Source organism: Cheilinus undulatus, linkage group 4 (assembly GCF_018320785.1).
Source record: "Cheilinus undulatus linkage group 4, ASM1832078v1, whole genome shotgun sequence".
In the NCBI taxonomy this organism is placed as follows: domain Eukaryota; kingdom Metazoa; phylum Chordata; class Actinopteri; order Labriformes; family Labridae; genus Cheilinus; species Cheilinus undulatus.
The window spans coordinates 11,915,371-11,934,504 of NC_054868.1; the positions used below are offsets into that span (position 1 = coordinate 11,915,371).

General features: G+C 38.7%; 1 protein-coding gene across 1 annotated transcript in view; it reads left to right on the forward strand.

The window, feature by feature from the left end:
• The window catches only part of LOC121507924 (FERM and PDZ domain-containing protein 1), a 77,138-nt gene that overhangs the window by 22,633 nt on the left and 35,371 nt on the right, over positions 1-19,134 (forward strand). Inside the window, exons 3-4 of the mRNA XM_041784323.1 lie at positions 14,307-14,429; positions 14,758-14,921. Coding sequence (XP_041640257.1) covers positions 14,311-14,429; positions 14,758-14,921 — 283 coding nt within the window. The 5' untranslated portion in view covers positions 14,307-14,310. The remainder of the gene's footprint in view (positions 1-14,306; positions 14,430-14,757; positions 14,922-19,134) is intronic.

The following is a 19,134-nucleotide window of genomic DNA, read 5'->3' on the forward strand; positions in this document are numbered from 1 at the left end:
AACTGACCGTTAAATCTTATGCTATAAACAGCCACGATAATGACATGTAACATAAGCTGCAAGCCCTATTGTAAGCTTACTAGCATTTCAGTTTTTTAAAAAGGACCTAAACAAGACATCTCATAACTGAAGCGTCATAAATTTGTCATTTTGCAGCTCATGTTTTCCTGTATGCCTGTCAGGCTTTTACTTCTGCAGGGTGGGGGTGATAGTGACATGCTGCGGACACAATTGAGCAGCCCATCATCATCCTACGGGGTAGCCATCTAGCTTTTGTGCTCAGCTGTTGTGCTTTGTTCTTTTCAGACAGGTCTGTGTGTTTGTCACTGAGGTGCTTGGTTATATTGTGAGTGTATGCTGTTATGACTGTTTGGTGAACCTTTAGCATTCAGGTTTAACAAGTCCAGTTGGTTCAGCGTTGGCTCTGTGGGTAAAGTGGTGGGAGACACCAGTACCTGTTCTGTTCACCTGTGTGGGACGTGGAGGAATAACTCACTGTTGTTGTCGTTGTTAGTGGCAGAGAGGCTTCCTCTCGTGGCTGTGGCTGGCGCTGTATTAAACTGAACCTATGACTGGATCCATCTACTGACACTGTGCCTGCCTACCTTCTGACTGGTCATCAGTCAGCAGGGCTGACATATAGAGACAGACAACCAGGCATGCTCACATTCACACCTATGACCAATTTTAGAGTCACCAATTAATCTAACAAGCATGTTTTTGGCGGTGGGAGGAAGCCAGAGTACCTGGAGAGAACTCATGCATGCATGGGGAGAACATGCAAACTCCACACAGAAAGACCCAGACCGGGAAGCAAACCAGGATTCTTCTTGCTGTGAGGCAACAGCACTAACCCCTGCACTGACATGCAGCCCCTATTTTAGTGTCATCAACTGATAAAAGAACTAAGCTAATTAATCACAGGCTTTGTAACGGTTTATTATGTGTATCAGTTACATGAGAAGGATTGCATTACAGGTAGATTTAAGAATGAATTAGGAAAGACTTAATATGAGTAAATAAGAATTTATTTTGCAAGTATGGAAAAGTGAAATGTCTTCATTGAACAGACTCCATTGTAATGTCTTCATGAGCTTGAAGGGGTTGTGAGGTTGACAGCAGGATAGGATTCCCCCGCATGGAGTCTAGACACTGGTGCTGGTAATGTAAAGATGTAGGATGAGATAAGGAGTAGACCCTCTGAGGACCTGGACCCAGGCATAGATGAGATGTAACAGTGAGGGCTGAGGTAGATTAGTGTTGTAGTGGTTGCACTGAAACAACATTCTGACTGCAGAGTAGAGGAGAACAGATTATAAAATATGACAGCCACAGGATGATTGGATCAAGAGAGAGCGTGGCAGAATGGGATTGGTTTAGGACTAAAGTGAGTAGACGCCCAAACCAGCTGATTACCAGAGCAGGAAAACAGAGAGAGCAGGGAAAGGGAGACACGTGAATGAGTGATTATTAATGAATGAAAGGATGAATGGAGAAACAGTCTTCCTGCATCATCTTACGCTAAGCTTGATAAAAAGTTAGCGCACAGAAATTTTTTTGGCATGTTTGTACCAAAATTATAAAGCTGTTTGTAAAAACACACATTCATAAGCTGTGGTTGTGGGATGACAAAAGAGTATTATTAGTCCTTAGACATTTTCTAACCATGCTAGTTTTTTTTTTCTCCAAATAATGAATCAAAGCATTTATACATGTATAATGTAAATCCTCATTAGCCAGGCTAAAATTACAGAAATATGAAAGAGGCTTAATATCAGGAGTCAGACCTTTATTTCTAAGATGCTTCAAGATTATAAAGATAAAATATTGTAACATATTATTTTGTTTCAAGTGGGCTAAAAGAGCATTTAAAATAGGATACAGTTTGAAAAATTAAAACAAATCACAGCTGCTTTTGTCTTTCATTTCCTCACACTTTCTCAGTTTGTGAAAAACAAAAATCTACAGCTTGTCTTGTAAACATTTTAAATCAGAGGATTTTGATGGGTCATACGGATAGGGACAAAATTATAAGCCTCCCTATGAAAATGTCACTTTTTTTAAAGTATTTTCCAGGTGCTGTTAAACAAAGCAAGGAATTTTTAGGATGTTCACATTATTTTTCTTTGCACACAGAAAAAGAAATTAATATTAAAAAAAAACTACCAGGGTCAAAATTATTAGCCCCTGACCTTTTTGTTGAGCCATAGCAAAAACCTTTGCTGTCCATTTAATTAACTAACTTTTTTAATGCTCTAGGCTCGTAAAATCTAGTCAAAACTGACAGTTATCTTTTAATTTAAATACAGAAAAAAAACTTTGGTCAGCATCATGGCCAAAACAAAAGAGACTTAAAAAAAGAAGGATATACAAAGTTATCACAGCATTTCAAAGGGTCAAGAACTGGAGTGAGAAGTATCATCAAGAAATTCAGTAAAAGCCTCACAAGACAGAACAAGCCTCGCAGAGGTAGAAAGAGAAAGATTCCAGAGCCTTTGGAAAGAAAACTAGCGAGAGACGTGTCTAAAGACCTCAGAAGAACTGCCAAAACACTAGAGAAGGACTTAGCCAAGTCAGGAATTACAGTCTCAATGAAGACAATCATTACTGGAGAGTCCTTCACAGGAATGGATTGCAAGGATTTAGACCAGGAAAAACTTCACTTCTGCTGAGAAGATAGCTAAGCTAATGCTAAGGACAACCTGGAAAAAGATTATGCAGACTGGAAGCATGTGCTTCGGTCAGATGAGACCAAACAAGAGCTTTTTGGCCATAGAGACGGTGATTATGTTTGGAGAAAGACAGGTGAGGTGTATAACTCAAAAAACACTGACCCCACAGTGAAACATGACAGGGGATTTTTATCGTGTGGAGATGCTTCACTGGGAGTCTCGTAAAGGCAAAAGGAGTCATGGAGAAAGAAGGATATGTGAAGATCTTGAAAGAAAACCTCAAGCATTCAGCACCAAAACTGAGTCTGGGTCATCACTTTGTCTTCCAACACGACAAGGACCCAAAACATACGTGGCTCCTGGTGAAGAACTACCTCCAGAAATCCAAAGGGAACATAAAAACCCTGACCACTGATCATCTGTGAGGTGAACTGAAGATCAAAGTCCATGAAGACGATCAAAGAAGAATGGGCTGGGATTTGTTAGGAGACGTGTCTGAGTCTTGCTGAAAACTACAACCAACATCTGCAGGCTGTCATCCAGCACAAAAGGAGTGAACTGACTATCAAGATCAGAGCGGCTAAGACCTGAGTGTCTCTTTTGTTTTCTTTTTTTTGCAAAATAATTTTGTTTCCGTATCTACAGTAAAATAATGTAAGCATCCAAAATAAAACTAGGATGTTTGGAAAAGCTGTGCTAAAAATTCCTTGCTCTTTTTAAGAGCACATACTTGGGGGACAAATGAAATTTCCATGGGGGGGCTAGTAATTTTGTTCTCATCTGTATCAGACCTCAGATGTGACATTAGTCAGGATTATTGCTGAAAGACGTGTGCTCTGTCTCATAGTGATGTTTGACATAAATGTATTAATGACTGTGACGGTACTGAAATATAGAAGACATACTAGTTTAACTGTCCTTAGTGTGGAGGAGAATGAACATGTAACCGTCCATCCATTTTTAAAGAAAAGCCCCTTCTTCTCTATTTGGTGCGCAGATGGTCTCCACTTTCTCTGACCTGCTTCATTTATCCCTTGTTAAACTTTGCTGTCTGCATACCCCTCTGGGTGTTTCAGTGTTTACTTGTGAGCCAGGTCTGGCTTAAGGATTTGGTTGGCTGTGGAGCATCATGGGTGACCATCAGCACTGTAAAGTGAAGAAAAGCTGCGACATTTAAAAATTCAGTACAGTTTAAAAGCATTTCAGGCTGCCCTTAAAACAGAAATGTGCAAGAATTAACACGTAACCCTCAATAATATTCCAGCCTATAAAAGAGGGCCAGCTCATATTTGTTTGTAGGAGCCTCAATCCTGGCTATGATACAGGGCCCAGCTGCTTCTTTCACTGGGATTCATTTAAAATCTTTCATGTACTTTCTCAAAGTATGTGATACAAATAAAAAAAGTAACATAAAGCGAGAAGCGGTGTCATAGAGAAGGAATGAATTTACAAGTGAGAAGTGAAGTGTGGGCTGCAGGGGATAATCTGTAAGTGCTGCTGCAGCCCCATCAGTCAGCTTGTGAGTGTTTGAGTATTTCTCCGCAGCACTTATTACCCTGCCCACCTCCAGCCTCAGTATTAGGAAACATCTATTCTAAAAACACCTCATTGCTTGGAGATTTACAGCAACAACATCCATCGTGGAGAATGCCACCCTGCCAATAAAATAAAATAAAATACAGCAACAACAAACTCCACCAGGACCGTGTACTAGTATGCTTGTACATAAATGCATACTCTATAGGGGACTGTACTACGTTGCTGCACTCTGTGTATTTGTGTAAACTCACTTCTAACAAGTTTGTGCCAAAAAAGTCTGAGTCATTTTGTTTACTGTGTCAAACATAGAGATCTTTAGTTGTAATATGCATTTAGTTTTTTCTTTGGTCTTTACAGTCCCATAACTTTATTTCAAAACAAGTGACATTACTGCAGCACACATATTCTTAACACCCACGTTGTTCTGATAAAAGGATGTTTAGAGCTTGACTGTGCACCAGGGTTGATGTTTTACAAGCTTTTTGAGAAAATAAGTCCAAAATGGTTAAAAAGTAGCTTTAAAGGGTTAAAAGTTTAAATTTCTATATTGATTATTACCATATGATATATATATTATATATTATATATATATATATATATATATATATATATATATATATATATATATATAATATTGCTATATGTAAAATTTTCCTTCAACAAATTTTTCAGCCAAATAGAAAAACAAAAAAGTTACAATATCACTATTACATTACTATGTACATCAAGTTACAAGGTCCTATTGGGATCTACCAGTACATAACAGTCTGCAGATTGTGACCCCTCATTTTGAGATTGTGCTTTCTTTGGATTGTCTCTGTCAGTCCCTCTGGAGCCTCAACACAGACTATAGCTCAGCCTGGTTTGTCTTGAGCCCTGCAGCAGTTTGCATCTCCTCTAAAACAGCTTTAACAAAAGATTAAAGTTGTGTTTCAACCAATGACTGATTTGTTCCAAGTCCAGGAGTATTAAAAGAAGCAGGCTGTGACTGTGACTCGTGGTCAAACAAGTGGCTTTCGATACTGTAACAATACTGTAATTCTGTATATTTGCCACTAATTGTGACTCCGTGAGCCCTAGTTAAGTCAGTGAAAAACACGCAATTCCTGACAAGTTCTTCACAAAGTCCATGGTATGTTACTTAAAAGCTTAACAGTCATATCAAAAAATTGAAAGTTTTCAGTTGAGCTTGACAAAACTCAGCAGGGGAGAAACAAAAGCTCAAACCACAGATTCAGTTGGTCTGCAAGCTGGGAACATTAAGCATTGAACTCTTAAACATGAGTTTAGTATCACATCATTGGCTTGTTTGAGGGGTAGGCACTTGAATTTGCATTGCATGTGTGATTCTCTTTCATTTCACAAAATGGTAATGTAATACAATTTATGCAAAGAGCAGAAAAATACTGTAATTTCAATTTCAAGTCTTAATTCCCAGCTCCAATCCCAACTATGATCAAGAGTAGCAAATCTATCAGTTTTTCTCGTTTTGAAAGGCTTTAACTGTCTACAGCAGTACAATCTGTCCCTCTGCTCGCTCCATAAAAGACTGGAGTAAAATAGGACAGTTAAATGTTCTTTATTTCAAATTTTAACAAAAATCTGACTTTTATAGCATTATAGATAACAGGAAGATTATAAATAAACTGATTAAATCTTGTATTATATCTGTGGGTGGTGTACATAATTCAATTTTTCAGCTGTTCTAGAGTCACTGGAAACTGAGGGTTTAACACAAGGCCTTATATTCAAACATTAATTCAGCCAGGGGAAATGTGAGGCTGATACATTTGGATTGAACTTGCTGACTGAGGCTATTTCTTACACTTGTCCCCTCAGTGGGGTTTCCAGATTGGTACTGTGTTGTAACTGTGCCAGGAACAACATCCAGGTCACCAGGTAGTGCAAGTAGCTGGCAGTGCATACTGTAGTTGTACAATCCTTCTAAAAACCTGATGTCAGTGGTAAAATCTCTGCCAAAACTTTTATCCACTTGTAGTTTCTACAACAAGAGCTTTTACACCTGGGTTCAGGACACAGACTGATGCAGAATTAGCAGTCCTACAGCCAGAGGAAGGTAACTGGCTGAGCTCACAGACAGCTCTGTGGATAGGCTAAATGTCATTAGCACCAAACATTTCACTTTAAATTTCCCTTTGTTATTTTCCAATCTGTAACAAGTTCCTTTTTTGTGATTAAGTTAATGTTATAATCTCTGATCTGCCTCAGGTTCCTCTTAAAATAAAAGCATGTCTGCATCATGCATCTTCCTGGGTGAAAAATTTTTCATCCTATTCCCATAATTGATTTTGCTGACAAATCTTAAGTCAAGTAAACACACTGTATTTTTGACTAACTTCACATCCTAATGGTGCAATGTTGGTTTAAAGGATGTGGCTTATGTTAACAGTGCTAGCCCTGCCACCCTTCAATCCTCTTTGCAGGTTAGAATCCACATACCTGTGCTGAAAACCTTCTCTCATCATGTTGGTTAAATGAGTTAACCTGGTACAGCCTCTGAACAACTTTATCCTAGTTGAAGATTAAAAGTGGACCAAGCCAGCTAGTCCTACAAGATTCTATCACTGTTATAAGTTCACTGTTGTTTACACTGGATTAAATAGCATTGTGACACCCACACAGTGTTCATTAAGAACAGTTACAGAGGCTACTATAGGAAGGCAGCTGCATCACAGTTTAGATGGAGCATTTGATCAGGATTGTAGGCCTGAACTGATAAGAAACATTCAGTATTGGTTTAACTAACTCATAATTCTGATGATGGTTAACACTTGATTCATATTTAACCACCAGCACATTCCAAGCCTGTATCCCTAGCCCTTGGTTTAAAAAAGAAACAAAAATTGTTTTAAATGCAAAACAATTGGATTTTAAAAAAGGGAGCTTGATCACAGTTAACTATAGAGATTCTTGGGTAAATCTCAATTAAAATTGTAATAGCTTGACAAATCCATTTCATAATCTGCCACCTAAAATGGTTGTATATGAAGATTAAAAGATTCTTTAGACAAAGGTAGTGTGAATTGCATGGAACCGTCTAAGGGCAACTCATGATAAGTGTCAGGATGAGAAATGTAAAGTGTCCTGTGATTAATGTGGGACGAGAGCACGGTATAATATTCCCAGCAGCCTCTAATGTTACACCTGTAAAAAAAATCTGCCTACATTTTCTCTCTTGGTTTCTTATGTTGAAATGCTGTGATTGCAAAACCAGAATAGTCTTGCAGCCTCAACACTATTTTTTCTAGAGTAGAATGAATGACTGGACCTCTGTACTTCATCAGTTAAGGTAATCAAAGCCACTTGTTTGTGGGATTAGTTGAGATTAAGTGTGTGATGGCTTTGCCGCAGAATTTGATGTTAAACAAATTTGGCTGTGCATCCCTTTTGCATGACTATTTCTCCATTAACGTCCTGGAGGGGGGCGTGCGTTTTATCATTTCACTATAGAAATCAGCTCCCTGGTGACGTAATTGGATTATTCTGAACCTAACAAAGGTAGGCACACTGCTGCTTTGTGTCTCTGTAACTTGAGAGCGGAGATATTGAAAGCGAGGCAAACAGGAAGAGCGAGCTTTGGAGGCGATACAAGTGAGGAGGGGCAGATAGGATGAATGCAAACAAGAGAAGCAGAAGAGTGGCTTTCACAGAAAGATGGATGGATAATGTGCTCATGAGTCCAGATTCCCACAGGAGACATTGCTGTGTCTGTGTCACTACATTCATCACCAAACCCTCCTCTTCCTCACTCACCTTTGTCACACCTCTCTGTTTTCTGTCTTACTCTCATTTAGTTTTGTCTCATCATGTTTAACCTGGGAACTCACAGGGAACTGCTGTCAGTTTTTTAATACCTTCTTCCCCTCTCCTCTCTGCACTTCCTCACTCTCTGCCCTGTTTTCACTAATGGATGGTGCTAATGGCCATCAGCAGCAACGTCTGTCTGGGGTGATTCCTTTCTACATCTGCTCCCTGACAGACCTAACGGCCTGCTGAGCTCATTCACTCATTCACTCCACCCATCTATGATATCATTCAATTATCTGCTGTCCATTCACTCATCCAGCTGTTCTGCATCCTCTGTTTTGTGAGAGTCCTGATCACATTTAAAGTGATTCATTTATTTCACTGTTTATATTTTCATTCACTGCTTACACGTGTGACCATCTGTTACCCAGAGAGACTGATGGAAGCCTAAGAAGTGCGTGAGTATCTGTTAGCCAGTCAAAGTCTAGAAGATTCAACCTTTGATTAGTTTAACAGAGTATTAGGTAGCAGCTAATGATAAAGATTATGTCTGACTGTCCCAGTCGAAGGCCGGGGAGGAAGGGTGTGTGCATGTGTATTATATGAAGATATTAAGAGCAAATTCTTGTATTTCCCAGTAATGTTTGGGCGTTTGTTGAGCCTTTGCTTTGCTATAGAGCTAAAAAAGATAACTTTGTTTCAGCATTTAACCCTTTACCTGCCAAAGACCTCCAGTCGTTGTGTTTTGTGTGTGTGTTTTTAAAGGCTGAATTTTTAATGTAATTTGTATCATTGTAATCTACTGAAACCTGAAGGATATTTTTTATGATGGATGAGTTTAAAGTTTAAGGGCTGAAAGATACAGTATGGGGAAATCTTTTCTTCTGCAATGTATAAACGGATACAGGCTTGATTATGGGCAACTTACTTCTGAGTCATAGAGTCATAATTTAATTATTTCAAACCAGTTCTTTTCTTGTTTTAGGCCTGCCAAAGTAAGAAAACAAATATGATGTTCAAGAGGGGTGTGACAATGCATTACACAACCATTGGTTGATCAATTATCCCAATAGATTGAAGGAAAGTGAAAACTTTAGCCAGTCTGCCATAAAGCCCAGATCAGTGGAGAGCTGCAGTGATGTTTGTCCTTCTAGAACTTTGTTCGACCTCCACACAGCATCTCTGGAGCTCAGTCAAGAGTGACCATCAGGTTCTTGGTCACCTCTCTTACAAAGGCATTAATCCACTGATTGCTCAGTTTGGCCAGGCGACCAGCTCTTAGAAGAGTCCTTCAAAGTCCTGATTGTGGCATTCCATTTCCATTTGAGAATTATGGAGGCCGGTGTTCTCTTGGGAACCTTTAGCCTTTCCCAGATCTTTGCCTTGCAACTAGGGATGAGCATCGAAACCCGGGTCCATAAGGACCCGGTTCTGTGTTTATGAAATACCTGACAATCAATAACTTTTTAGCTTATCAATACTGCTATCGAGGCGCTCTGTGACGTAACGTCATTTTAAGATAAAACTGCTGTAAAAACATACATCAAGGGGAACATAAACTAAAAGCGCATCAATATTGTGCATCACATTAAACCAGAATGCACTTTTAACTGTCGGCTTGAGGAAAAAAGACGCTGCCTGCGAGATGCATGCAGTCATATCCGCCTGCGCGGGGAGTAACGGGCTCTCATACCCCTCTCTTTAGCTGCTTCAGAACTGTTTTCTTCTTCAGCTGCTCAGATAAATGCTGAAAGTGCTCCAAAACTTTGTAGCAATTCCTGTTTGTTAAAAGTAGTAATCAAGTGTATAAATTCGTGGTGGAATCGGCAGAATTAAAGTTGATTAGTGAACTGAACAAGCTGAAAGATGGAAAATATGATGCGTTCAGGTAACTTCAGTGAACTAGACGACTGAATCATAGCTTTTTAACTCAAGCTCTACTCAGCTAAGACCACTTCAAGTGTAAATATTTGTCTTCATTTTATTTTTCCACCAAACTATAGAAAAGTGTAGATAGTGGATCAATAAGGAGTATCGATAAGGGTATCAATATCAATAAAAATTATCGATCACCATCCCTACTTGCAACATTCCTATCTTGGAACTTAGCTCTTGTGTTTTTGCTCTGATGTGCATTGTCAGCTGTGAGGCCTTATAGTGAGGTGTGTGTCCAAATCATGTCAATCAACTTAATTTACTATAGTTGGACTCCAATCAAGGTGTAGAAAAATCTCAGCAAGGATCAGAGAAATTAGCGGAATCTGAGTGTTTTGTAAATGGTCTGAATGTGTAAAAGTAAAAGTGTTTATTTTTCTTTTTAATACATTTGCAGGAAAAAGTGTGTATTTTCATTTTGCCACGATGGGTACTAGGGCTGGGAGATTATGGCAAAAATCAAAATCACAATTAATTGAACTTTTTACCTCGATTACAATTAACGGACGATTATTCCACCCTCAATTTTTGACTCTGTTTTTTCTGTCAATGTTTTTTATAATTTTTAACAAATAATTGAAAGGAACATGCACAGATAAACAATTTATGTTATTTAAACATTTGACATCAAAACATACATAAGCTGAAATGATTTTTCTTTTCTAAAAAAGTCAAATTTTCAAGAAAACTAGAAAATAAACAACTTGTATTTCTTGTTAACAACATAAATGATTTTTATACTATTTTATAAAAAGTAGAAAATAACTTTTCTGCTCACGTTGCACAGTCGTGTCCGTGTTTGAGTTTTTGTGGACCGGATGAGATGGTGTCACATGACTAGTACTTCTTCTCATGGGTTTCCAGCAGGATATGCGCCTGCAACACCTAGCTTCCTATCACGTTACTACACAGACAGTAGTTTGTTTTTTAAAGCGGTGGTACATTAGTAGAGAGAGAATTACAAAGGGAAATAATTGAAATAATTGACTTGGCAGATTTATGTCGGTTAGAGGCTCTAAATGGCGGTTTCGATTATTTTTTAAATAATTTCCCAGTCCTAATGGGTACTGAGCGTAGATTAATGAGAATAAAAAAAGGAATTTTTTACTGTAGGCTGCCACATAAAATTGAAATAAGTGGAGGGGGTCTGAATACTTTCTGAATGCTGTGTATATCAACCAAACAAGGGTATTAATGTCTGTAACTTGATATTTCTTAAACTCAAATATAGCAGGGTTTCACGAAGACCCATTAACTCACAGCTTCATGTTTGCCTGCCTAAACCCCTCAAATGCCCGAGGTTACCCATGTCCATTACATCCTCTCCCCGACCCACAACAACCAGTCGATAAACATTCAGCACCACCACCTGTCTCCCAGTGAATACAACAGGGACCCATTTACTGGAGAGACCATTTCTATTGATAATTAGGAATAAATGATAGTGGTGTTTACAGAGACTTGAACCCTCCATGAAAGAAATTGGCTCATAACGAGGGCTAAGAGCCTGTTAGACTGCATGGGTCCACAAATGACATCATCATTGGCCTTAGACCACATTTATTACCCAAAAGCCCCACTGTAAAACTGTGTGTGAGTGTGTGTACCTAGTGTGTTAGTGAAGCATTATATTTGCAAGCCGTTTTGACTCCAGTTACTAAGCTGTATCACGGCGTCTCCAGAAAGCAGGTACTCCTGACGTCTGATTTCCCACTGCAGCCTCAACTCGGGTTATACCTGTCTGACTATTAAGTCCTGTTACCGATACCTGAAATGTTGGTATCAGCTGATCCTGGGAAATAAAGAAGTTGTTTGTCTCGCGGTGGCATGGAGTTGCAGGAGGTACTTGATTATGTCAGCTGTGTTACATCTGTAATGCTGCTGCCACCCATGAAAATGTTGGCTTTGCAGATATTCGAAGCCCCACAGTTTGCTGGCCTAGCAGGCGTAAAATGCCTCCAAACAGCTGACAGGTTAGCACTTTCTATGCAAGCAGAGTAGCTTCCTCTTGCTCTTTTTCTCAGAAAAGGCCAGTAGTTGCAGTTGTGACATATGGTAATAAAATGTGTTTAATAATAGTCATATTTTATTTCAGCTCCTGTACCTGCAGTTTTATAAAATTGTTTCAATTACGTTTTATCATTTGTTTTCATCATTTTAAAACTCCCTCTTCTAATTTTTCTTTTCCATTTTTCATATTTAGTCTAAAGTCAATCCTCCTGAATGCCTTTGCTGTTAAATTGCACCAAATGTAGGAGACTCTCTAAAATAAGTAAGATCTTTGCCTTACAGGCCCAAGCTGTTCAATGGTCCATTATAAGAATAAGTTGATGACTAAAGGATATACCTCACATTCATTTTAGATGTTCTATATACAGCAACGGATGGGCAGTGTAGCCTAAAAATAAAATCTTTCATTATTTCACACTAAACCCAATTTAGAATTTTAATCAATTTTCTTTCCTGCTTTTTTTTTTCTTTAAATAGAAACAACTTCAAAAAAGTTTTGCTCTTCTTTTATTAATAACATTTCAGAAAAACAAACTGAAAGCCCCTTTTGGGTTAAAGTGTAAGCTCTAAAATAGTGTATTGTGTAGTTTTAGGGGAGTGTGTAGTATTAGGAGTAGCATGGGACATGTTACTGTATTTTATTATGTGGAGTGCCAACAGTATTCACCCCCTTGGATATTTTACACCTTTATTGATTTAATGAATCAAACATTGTTAATATTATTTGGCTTTTTTTGCTGGAAAATTTTCACAATAGAAGTGAAAACAGAATTCTTCAAAGCAATGTGAATTCAATAAAACATGTCATGTAGAAAAGCTGGCATAAATATTCATCCTCTTCAAATCAGTATTTAGTAGATGCACCTTTGGCCACAATCACAGCACTGAGTCTGTGTGGATAGGTCTCAGTCAGGCTTGCACATCTAGACACTGGAATTTTACTCCATTCTTCTTTGCAAAACTGGTCAAGCTCTGTCAGGTTGTGCAGGGATCGCACGTAAACAGCCCTTTTCAAGTCCAGCTGCAAATTCTCTATTGGACTAAGGTCTGGTCTTTGGCTTGGCCGCTCCAGAACATTCTCCTTGTTGTATTTAAACCATTTATGTGTTGCTTTCACTGTATTGCCTGGCTGGAAAAGAAATCTTCTTCTAACCCGTAGTTCTCTTACAGACAGAATAAGACTCTCCTCCAGGATTTTCCTTTATTTTGCTGTATTCATTTTACCCTCTACATTTACAAGCCTTCCAGGGTCCCCACAGTATGATGCTGTCTGATGGCCAAAAAAAGCACCATTCTGGTCTCATCAGACAAAGAATTTTCTCCCAGTTGACCATCAAGTCTCCCACATGCCTTTTGGCAAACTCTAGTCCAGATTTAATGAGTTTTCTTCAACAGTGACTTTCTCTCTGCCATTCCTTCATCAAACTTTGACTGATGAAGAACCCAGGCAACAGTTGTTGTATGCAGAGTCTCTCCCATCTCAGCTGCTGAAACTTGTAATTCCTTCAGAGTAGTCATGGGTGTCTTGGAGACCTCTCTAACTAGTCTCCTTCTTGCATGGTTACTCAGTTTGTGGGGACGGCCTGATCTAGGCAGATTTAAACATGTGCCATAATTCTTCCATTTCTTGATGATGGATTTAGCTGAACTCTGGGGGATGTTCAGTGTCTTGGATTTTTTTGTATTCATCCCCCAACTTTTACTTTTCAATCACATTTTCCATTGCTTGGAGTTTTCTTTTGTCTTCACGGTGTAATGGTAGCCAGGAATAGCCTGTTGAATTAAGTCAGTCGCTTTAAAGGGGGTAAATAATTATGTAGTCACTTATTGTCAATTACATTTTTAATGACATTACTTTTTGGAAATCTGTTTTGACTTTGACATTAAAGAGTTTTTTTTTTATTTCTTTGGGTCAGAAAAGCCAAATTATATTGGCCATGATTAATTTCTACGATTAATAAAGGGAAAAAAACACCCAAGGGGACAAAAACTTTACATAGGCACTGTACTGATATCAAGTTTGATGCTTACCTTTTATTCTTACCCTTTCCCCATACGATTGACATTAAATAAAAATGGTAGAGTGGAAATGATCATGTGATAAATATGCTAAATTACCCCATTTATAAAAGGTGTGATTATTTAGTTTGCTGGTTATTCTGGAACTTATTTTGGTGTTTCTTCACAGATGGCTTTAATCTGTTCAGTGATCTGGTGCACAAATTATCCAAATGTTTTTCATTCTAGTCAGGTGATTAGAATTGATCCAAGCACCTAACTTTGACATCAACATGTACATTAAAGTCAAGCTCATAGCTAGGCAACAGTGGAGTAGTTAAACCAGTTGAATAAGTGACATCTTTAACATTCATCCTCTTGCAGGTAAATGGAGGTGCAGGACAGGAGCCGCTCCCCATCCCGCAGGACCAGCCGGGTGGAGCAGGTGGTGGGACGATGGCTGAGACGGTCCAGAGACTTAGGCAGCAGGTCTCATTCTTTGACCAGGTAAACAACAGTTTATATCTGACATAAATTTGTTTTTGACTGCCGATTTCATCTGACCAGTATGGTGGGGATTAGGTGAGGTCTACAGTGAAGAAGTGGAGATCATCCATTGTCTTTGTCAGACTTTTCCAAGGGATTCTTGGGATATGACTATGGCAGAAATTTGCTTCTTTTTTTTCCTAATTCCATTATTCCTTATTTTTTTTCATTTTTACAAATGTGTAGTTATGTAAAATAGAAGTGAACAAACTGCAAAGCTAACATTAAAGTTCTTATCTTAATGTATTACTTTTCTTTTTCACATCACTGCTGACCTGCCCCTTTTCAGAGACCGGGTTGCAGTGGACGGGAAGACAGCAGAGTCCAGTGGCACTGACCAGAGAAATTACCCCTTCCGCTTTAATGTTCAGATCCAACGGGACCCAAATCTCAACTCGCATGGCCTCACTTTGTCCTCTCAGATCCCCATCCTGGTGCAGGACATCACCCCAGGTACAGTAGATTCATGCAACACCAAGGATATTATAGAGGTCTTGTACCCCTTATTAAAAGCAAAATAATACTTTTCTAGTTATTAAAAATGGGGCCTTCCTTTTCCTAAGTGTCTGCTCTGAAGAAACTAAACTTTCTAACAAGTTGCTTTGGTACTAGGAACCACTAAGCATTTAGTATGAAAAACAGAATTTTCAATTTGCATGACCAAAAACAAAAAGGGCAAAATGATCAATTTAGCACCAGCTTTGTCAACACGAGAAGCGGCACATAGCAGCATAGTTGGAACACATGAAGTGTCGTCATATGTTCACTGTGTCAGTGGCACCCAACCCTCAGTGTTGATTTGCTAGTGCTTGTGTGACATCTGGCCAATCAGATGTTGTGGTGGGTTGGACAGGTTAGACTGTGGAGAGTGAAAACAGAGCCGGAGGGGAAGACACCCTTCAAAGTGGAGCCAAAGTAGTTTCACTTTTAACTGATTAATTTCATCAAATAAAATGCTGATACAGATTACTGGGAAAAAAACTGATATCAGCCCTGATAATCAGCCAGGCCGATCATCAGGCAACCCCTACTTAGTTCTTTGCTAAAGTCTAAGTGTTATGTGATTGCTTTAAACACTTATATAAGCTTACTTTTACCTGAAACCCTGTAAATATCAAGAGCAGTGGACAGACATTACTACCCAGTACCAGGGGGTGGAATATTCAGCTGACACGGCATTTTTAGCCCAGCTATGTCTGGCTGGTGACTGTTTTCACAAACACCAGCTCAGGCTTCTTGGCCCAGGGAGATCCTGTTCCTTGTGCCAGTTTCTGTTGCCAAGGTCTGGAGTGTTTTGGGCTGCTTTGTCTGAGTGTCCAGCCCACCAGGCACAACCACTACTGTTCACTTTGTCGGCTATAAATCTTTTGGCTGAATATTTTTGTAATAGGAGCAGTTGCTTGTGCAGTTCATTCAAGTCTTATTAACTGAGAATTATTATGAGGAAGTTGTATGTACCCTTTTGTCTTTGTCTCATCAATCAAGAAAAATGCTTGTTGCAGTTTACTGATGGTCATCCTCTCTGAAAGCTTCACGGTACAGTGTTTACATGTTTTGAGGCTACAAGATCCAAAATTGGTAGCTGAGTGTTAAAATTAAACACGTTCAGTTCTTGTAAGAGCAGAGTACTTTTCCACCTAATTCTTTCTGTTGTCTTACTTTGCAAAGAGTAATTCCCCTTAGCAAATGGAACAGTGCCAAAACACTGCAGGCCTCTGGCCATTGCCCAAGGTAAACTGTAAAAAGTAGAAACTCCTGGGAGCTGATGCTGTACACCAACTGCAAACATGCACACAAAATTACATCAACAAAAGAAATGCATTGGGCATTATAATGTGTGAATTTAATACTGTATAGTATCTTTAGTATAGTAAGGAGGCAAAAGCAACTGGGCACAATTTAAAAGAAAAGCACCCTTATTTTCCCTTTTTTATTAAAGCTTTTAAACAGAACCTCCCCAGGGCTGTGGCCTGTACCCATATACCTCTTTCAATTAAACAGCCACTGGCTCTGTGTTATAAAATAGATTGGTGGATTGGGATTAGGGGTGTGATTAGGGTCCAATCGAAGGAGATGGGATGCGAATACAGCAAGAGTTGGCTTTAAGAGGCATTACTAAAGGTGAGCAATGTCATACCACGTAAATCTCTGTTAATAGTTTCTGTGTAAAAAGTAGAATCTGTCTGCATAGGTGTATACAATGTATTCAGTTCAGACAGTGGGAGCAGCAACTAACAGATGGAGCATTTTCTAGGTTGTAATGTTGTGTGTGAATAGGATTAGTTATTACTGATGAAAACATAACAAAGCAGTCCCTATTCATCAGTGTGAAAGTGGTTTGTATGGCTAGGTGTGACCTGCAGTGTAAACAGTGCTTTAGTAATCTGTCGGCTAGGAAGGAGACAAGCTGAAGCAGTACAAGCTCAGTAATGTCTTCTATCAGTCTATTTCAACAATGATATACTAAATTCTGTGAACACAAATAGTTTGAAAAGTTAAGCAACAACACAAATAAAATACAGATCAAACACAGCTTTGTCACAAAGCCATTCAGTGTTTGACTCCCTGGCTACCTGAAATCTATCTGATGTATGGCTGAGAGAGTTAAAAGGTGACATTAGCTACCTTTTATTTCTGTATTATATATTGCAATATGAAAAAGAGGGACGTTCCAGAATAAATTCTGGAGTATCATTACGGTTAAATATGGTAAATTAGTATGTGAATCTTAGACTTATAGTTTGATTATTGTAGACGTTAAGTCTATTTTGGCTTGCTCTAAAGTAATAAAAAATGTGATGTGCAGTAATGCATTTCAATCTTATATAATACAAAGTATTATTAACAAATTTAAACTAAAGAGTCTGTATTGCCTAAGTCATATCTGTTTTCTTTCTTGTTTGACATGAATTAAAGGTAAACCAAGGATTCTGAGAGGGGTCGGGTTGCAGACCATACATCTCTGACAGTCACTCTCACAGACTGTTGGCATTTCATTGCTGTACTTAACATCAGACAGATAAAGAATCCATATTTAAAACAGGGTCTTATTAGGACATTGTAACTGCTGAAACAAAAATAGATCAACCTAGTGACATCTGACTTCATCTTAACACGTTTGTAAAGTCGTTACTCTTTACTGTATGTTCGTGTAAAGGACTGTGAAAATGTATTTGCCCCCTTTCTGATATCATATTTGGTTGGTATGATGGTTTTTTTTATGAAATGCCATGTATTTTTTAGTGCTGTCACATGATGCACACCTTTCATAAAGTTCAACTTTTGTCTCCCATGGATGTCATTTTTGCCCAGTCTCTTTTTTTTGTTGAATCATGAACACTGACCTTACCTCTGAGAGCTGTTGGTCTTCAGATGTTGTTCCTGGTTCTTTTGTGACCTCCTTGATGAGTTGTCAGTGCACTCTTGGAGTAATTTTGGTAGGCTGGCCACTCCTGGGAAGGTTCACTATTGTTCCAAGTTTTCTCCATTTGTGGATAATGGCTCTCATTGTGGTTTCCTGGAGTCCCAAAGCCTCAGAAATGGCTTTGTGTCCTCCAGACTGACAGATGTTTAGGACTTTGTTTCTCATCTGTTCTTGAATTTCCTAAGATGGTGGCGTGTTGTGTTGCTTTTTGAGATATTGTGCCTACTTCACTTTATTGAACAGGTTCTATTTAAGGGATTTTTTGATTCACTGATTAAAAACCATAATATAAAACCTGCATCTTGTATTTAATATAAATATGAAAATTTGTTTGATGATCTGAAACACTTTATTGTGTATATAAAAACAGGAAGGAGAAAAATACTTTTTCACAGCACTGTATATACTGCTTGTATGTGCATACTGAAGTGTCTCAGTTTGTTTCTAAGCTGCAGAGCTGAAATGATCTGAATCCCCCTGGGGTCGGGGAGATTACCTTGCTTTCTCCTGTCTGGCTCAAGTCTACTCTGTCACCATCTGCTTCTGCCTGTCCCCCCCCAAACACACAGACACACAGACACACACCATCTAACACACTGTTGCTCTTGTCCCCAGTGACTCCACCGAGTCTTGGCTCAATATTTCCTCCCTCGGTCTCTGCAGCACGTGCTGCAGCATCTTGACAGTGAAATATCAGACCTTAATTTAAAAGTGTCCTCATAGCTAGTCACCTTCATCTGTCTCTGTTGGATGTCAGCAAGTAACAGAATTTACAAGCAGTGAGGAACACGGAGTGAGAGAATTGCTTAATTTTGTACAAAGAAAGGATGCTTAGGATGCTGTTGATCTAACAGAAATATTTAAGGTGTTGTGGGGGAGTTTTCTGTAGCAGTAATGGGATATATACTTTAACACATTAAGTTTGTTTGGTGAAGTTTCACATATAAAACACACTCTTCATACCAGGATCTTAATTAATCACTGAATCATCCTGTTTAAATAATGTGAGGAATTAGCAGTAAAATGAAATTGAGAAGACAAATAATAATTAAAGCTGTTCATGTCCTGCAGTTTTACATGTCACAAAGACATTTGTAATAATTATATTAGATACCGACATTAATAGATGCCGCAGTCAGAGCCAAGCTGATTTACAGCAGCTCACCATCTACAATCCAGAGGAGCCTGCAGACAAGAGAGCTCAGGAACTTCCAGAAGGTAATATGGTTAGTAATCATAACT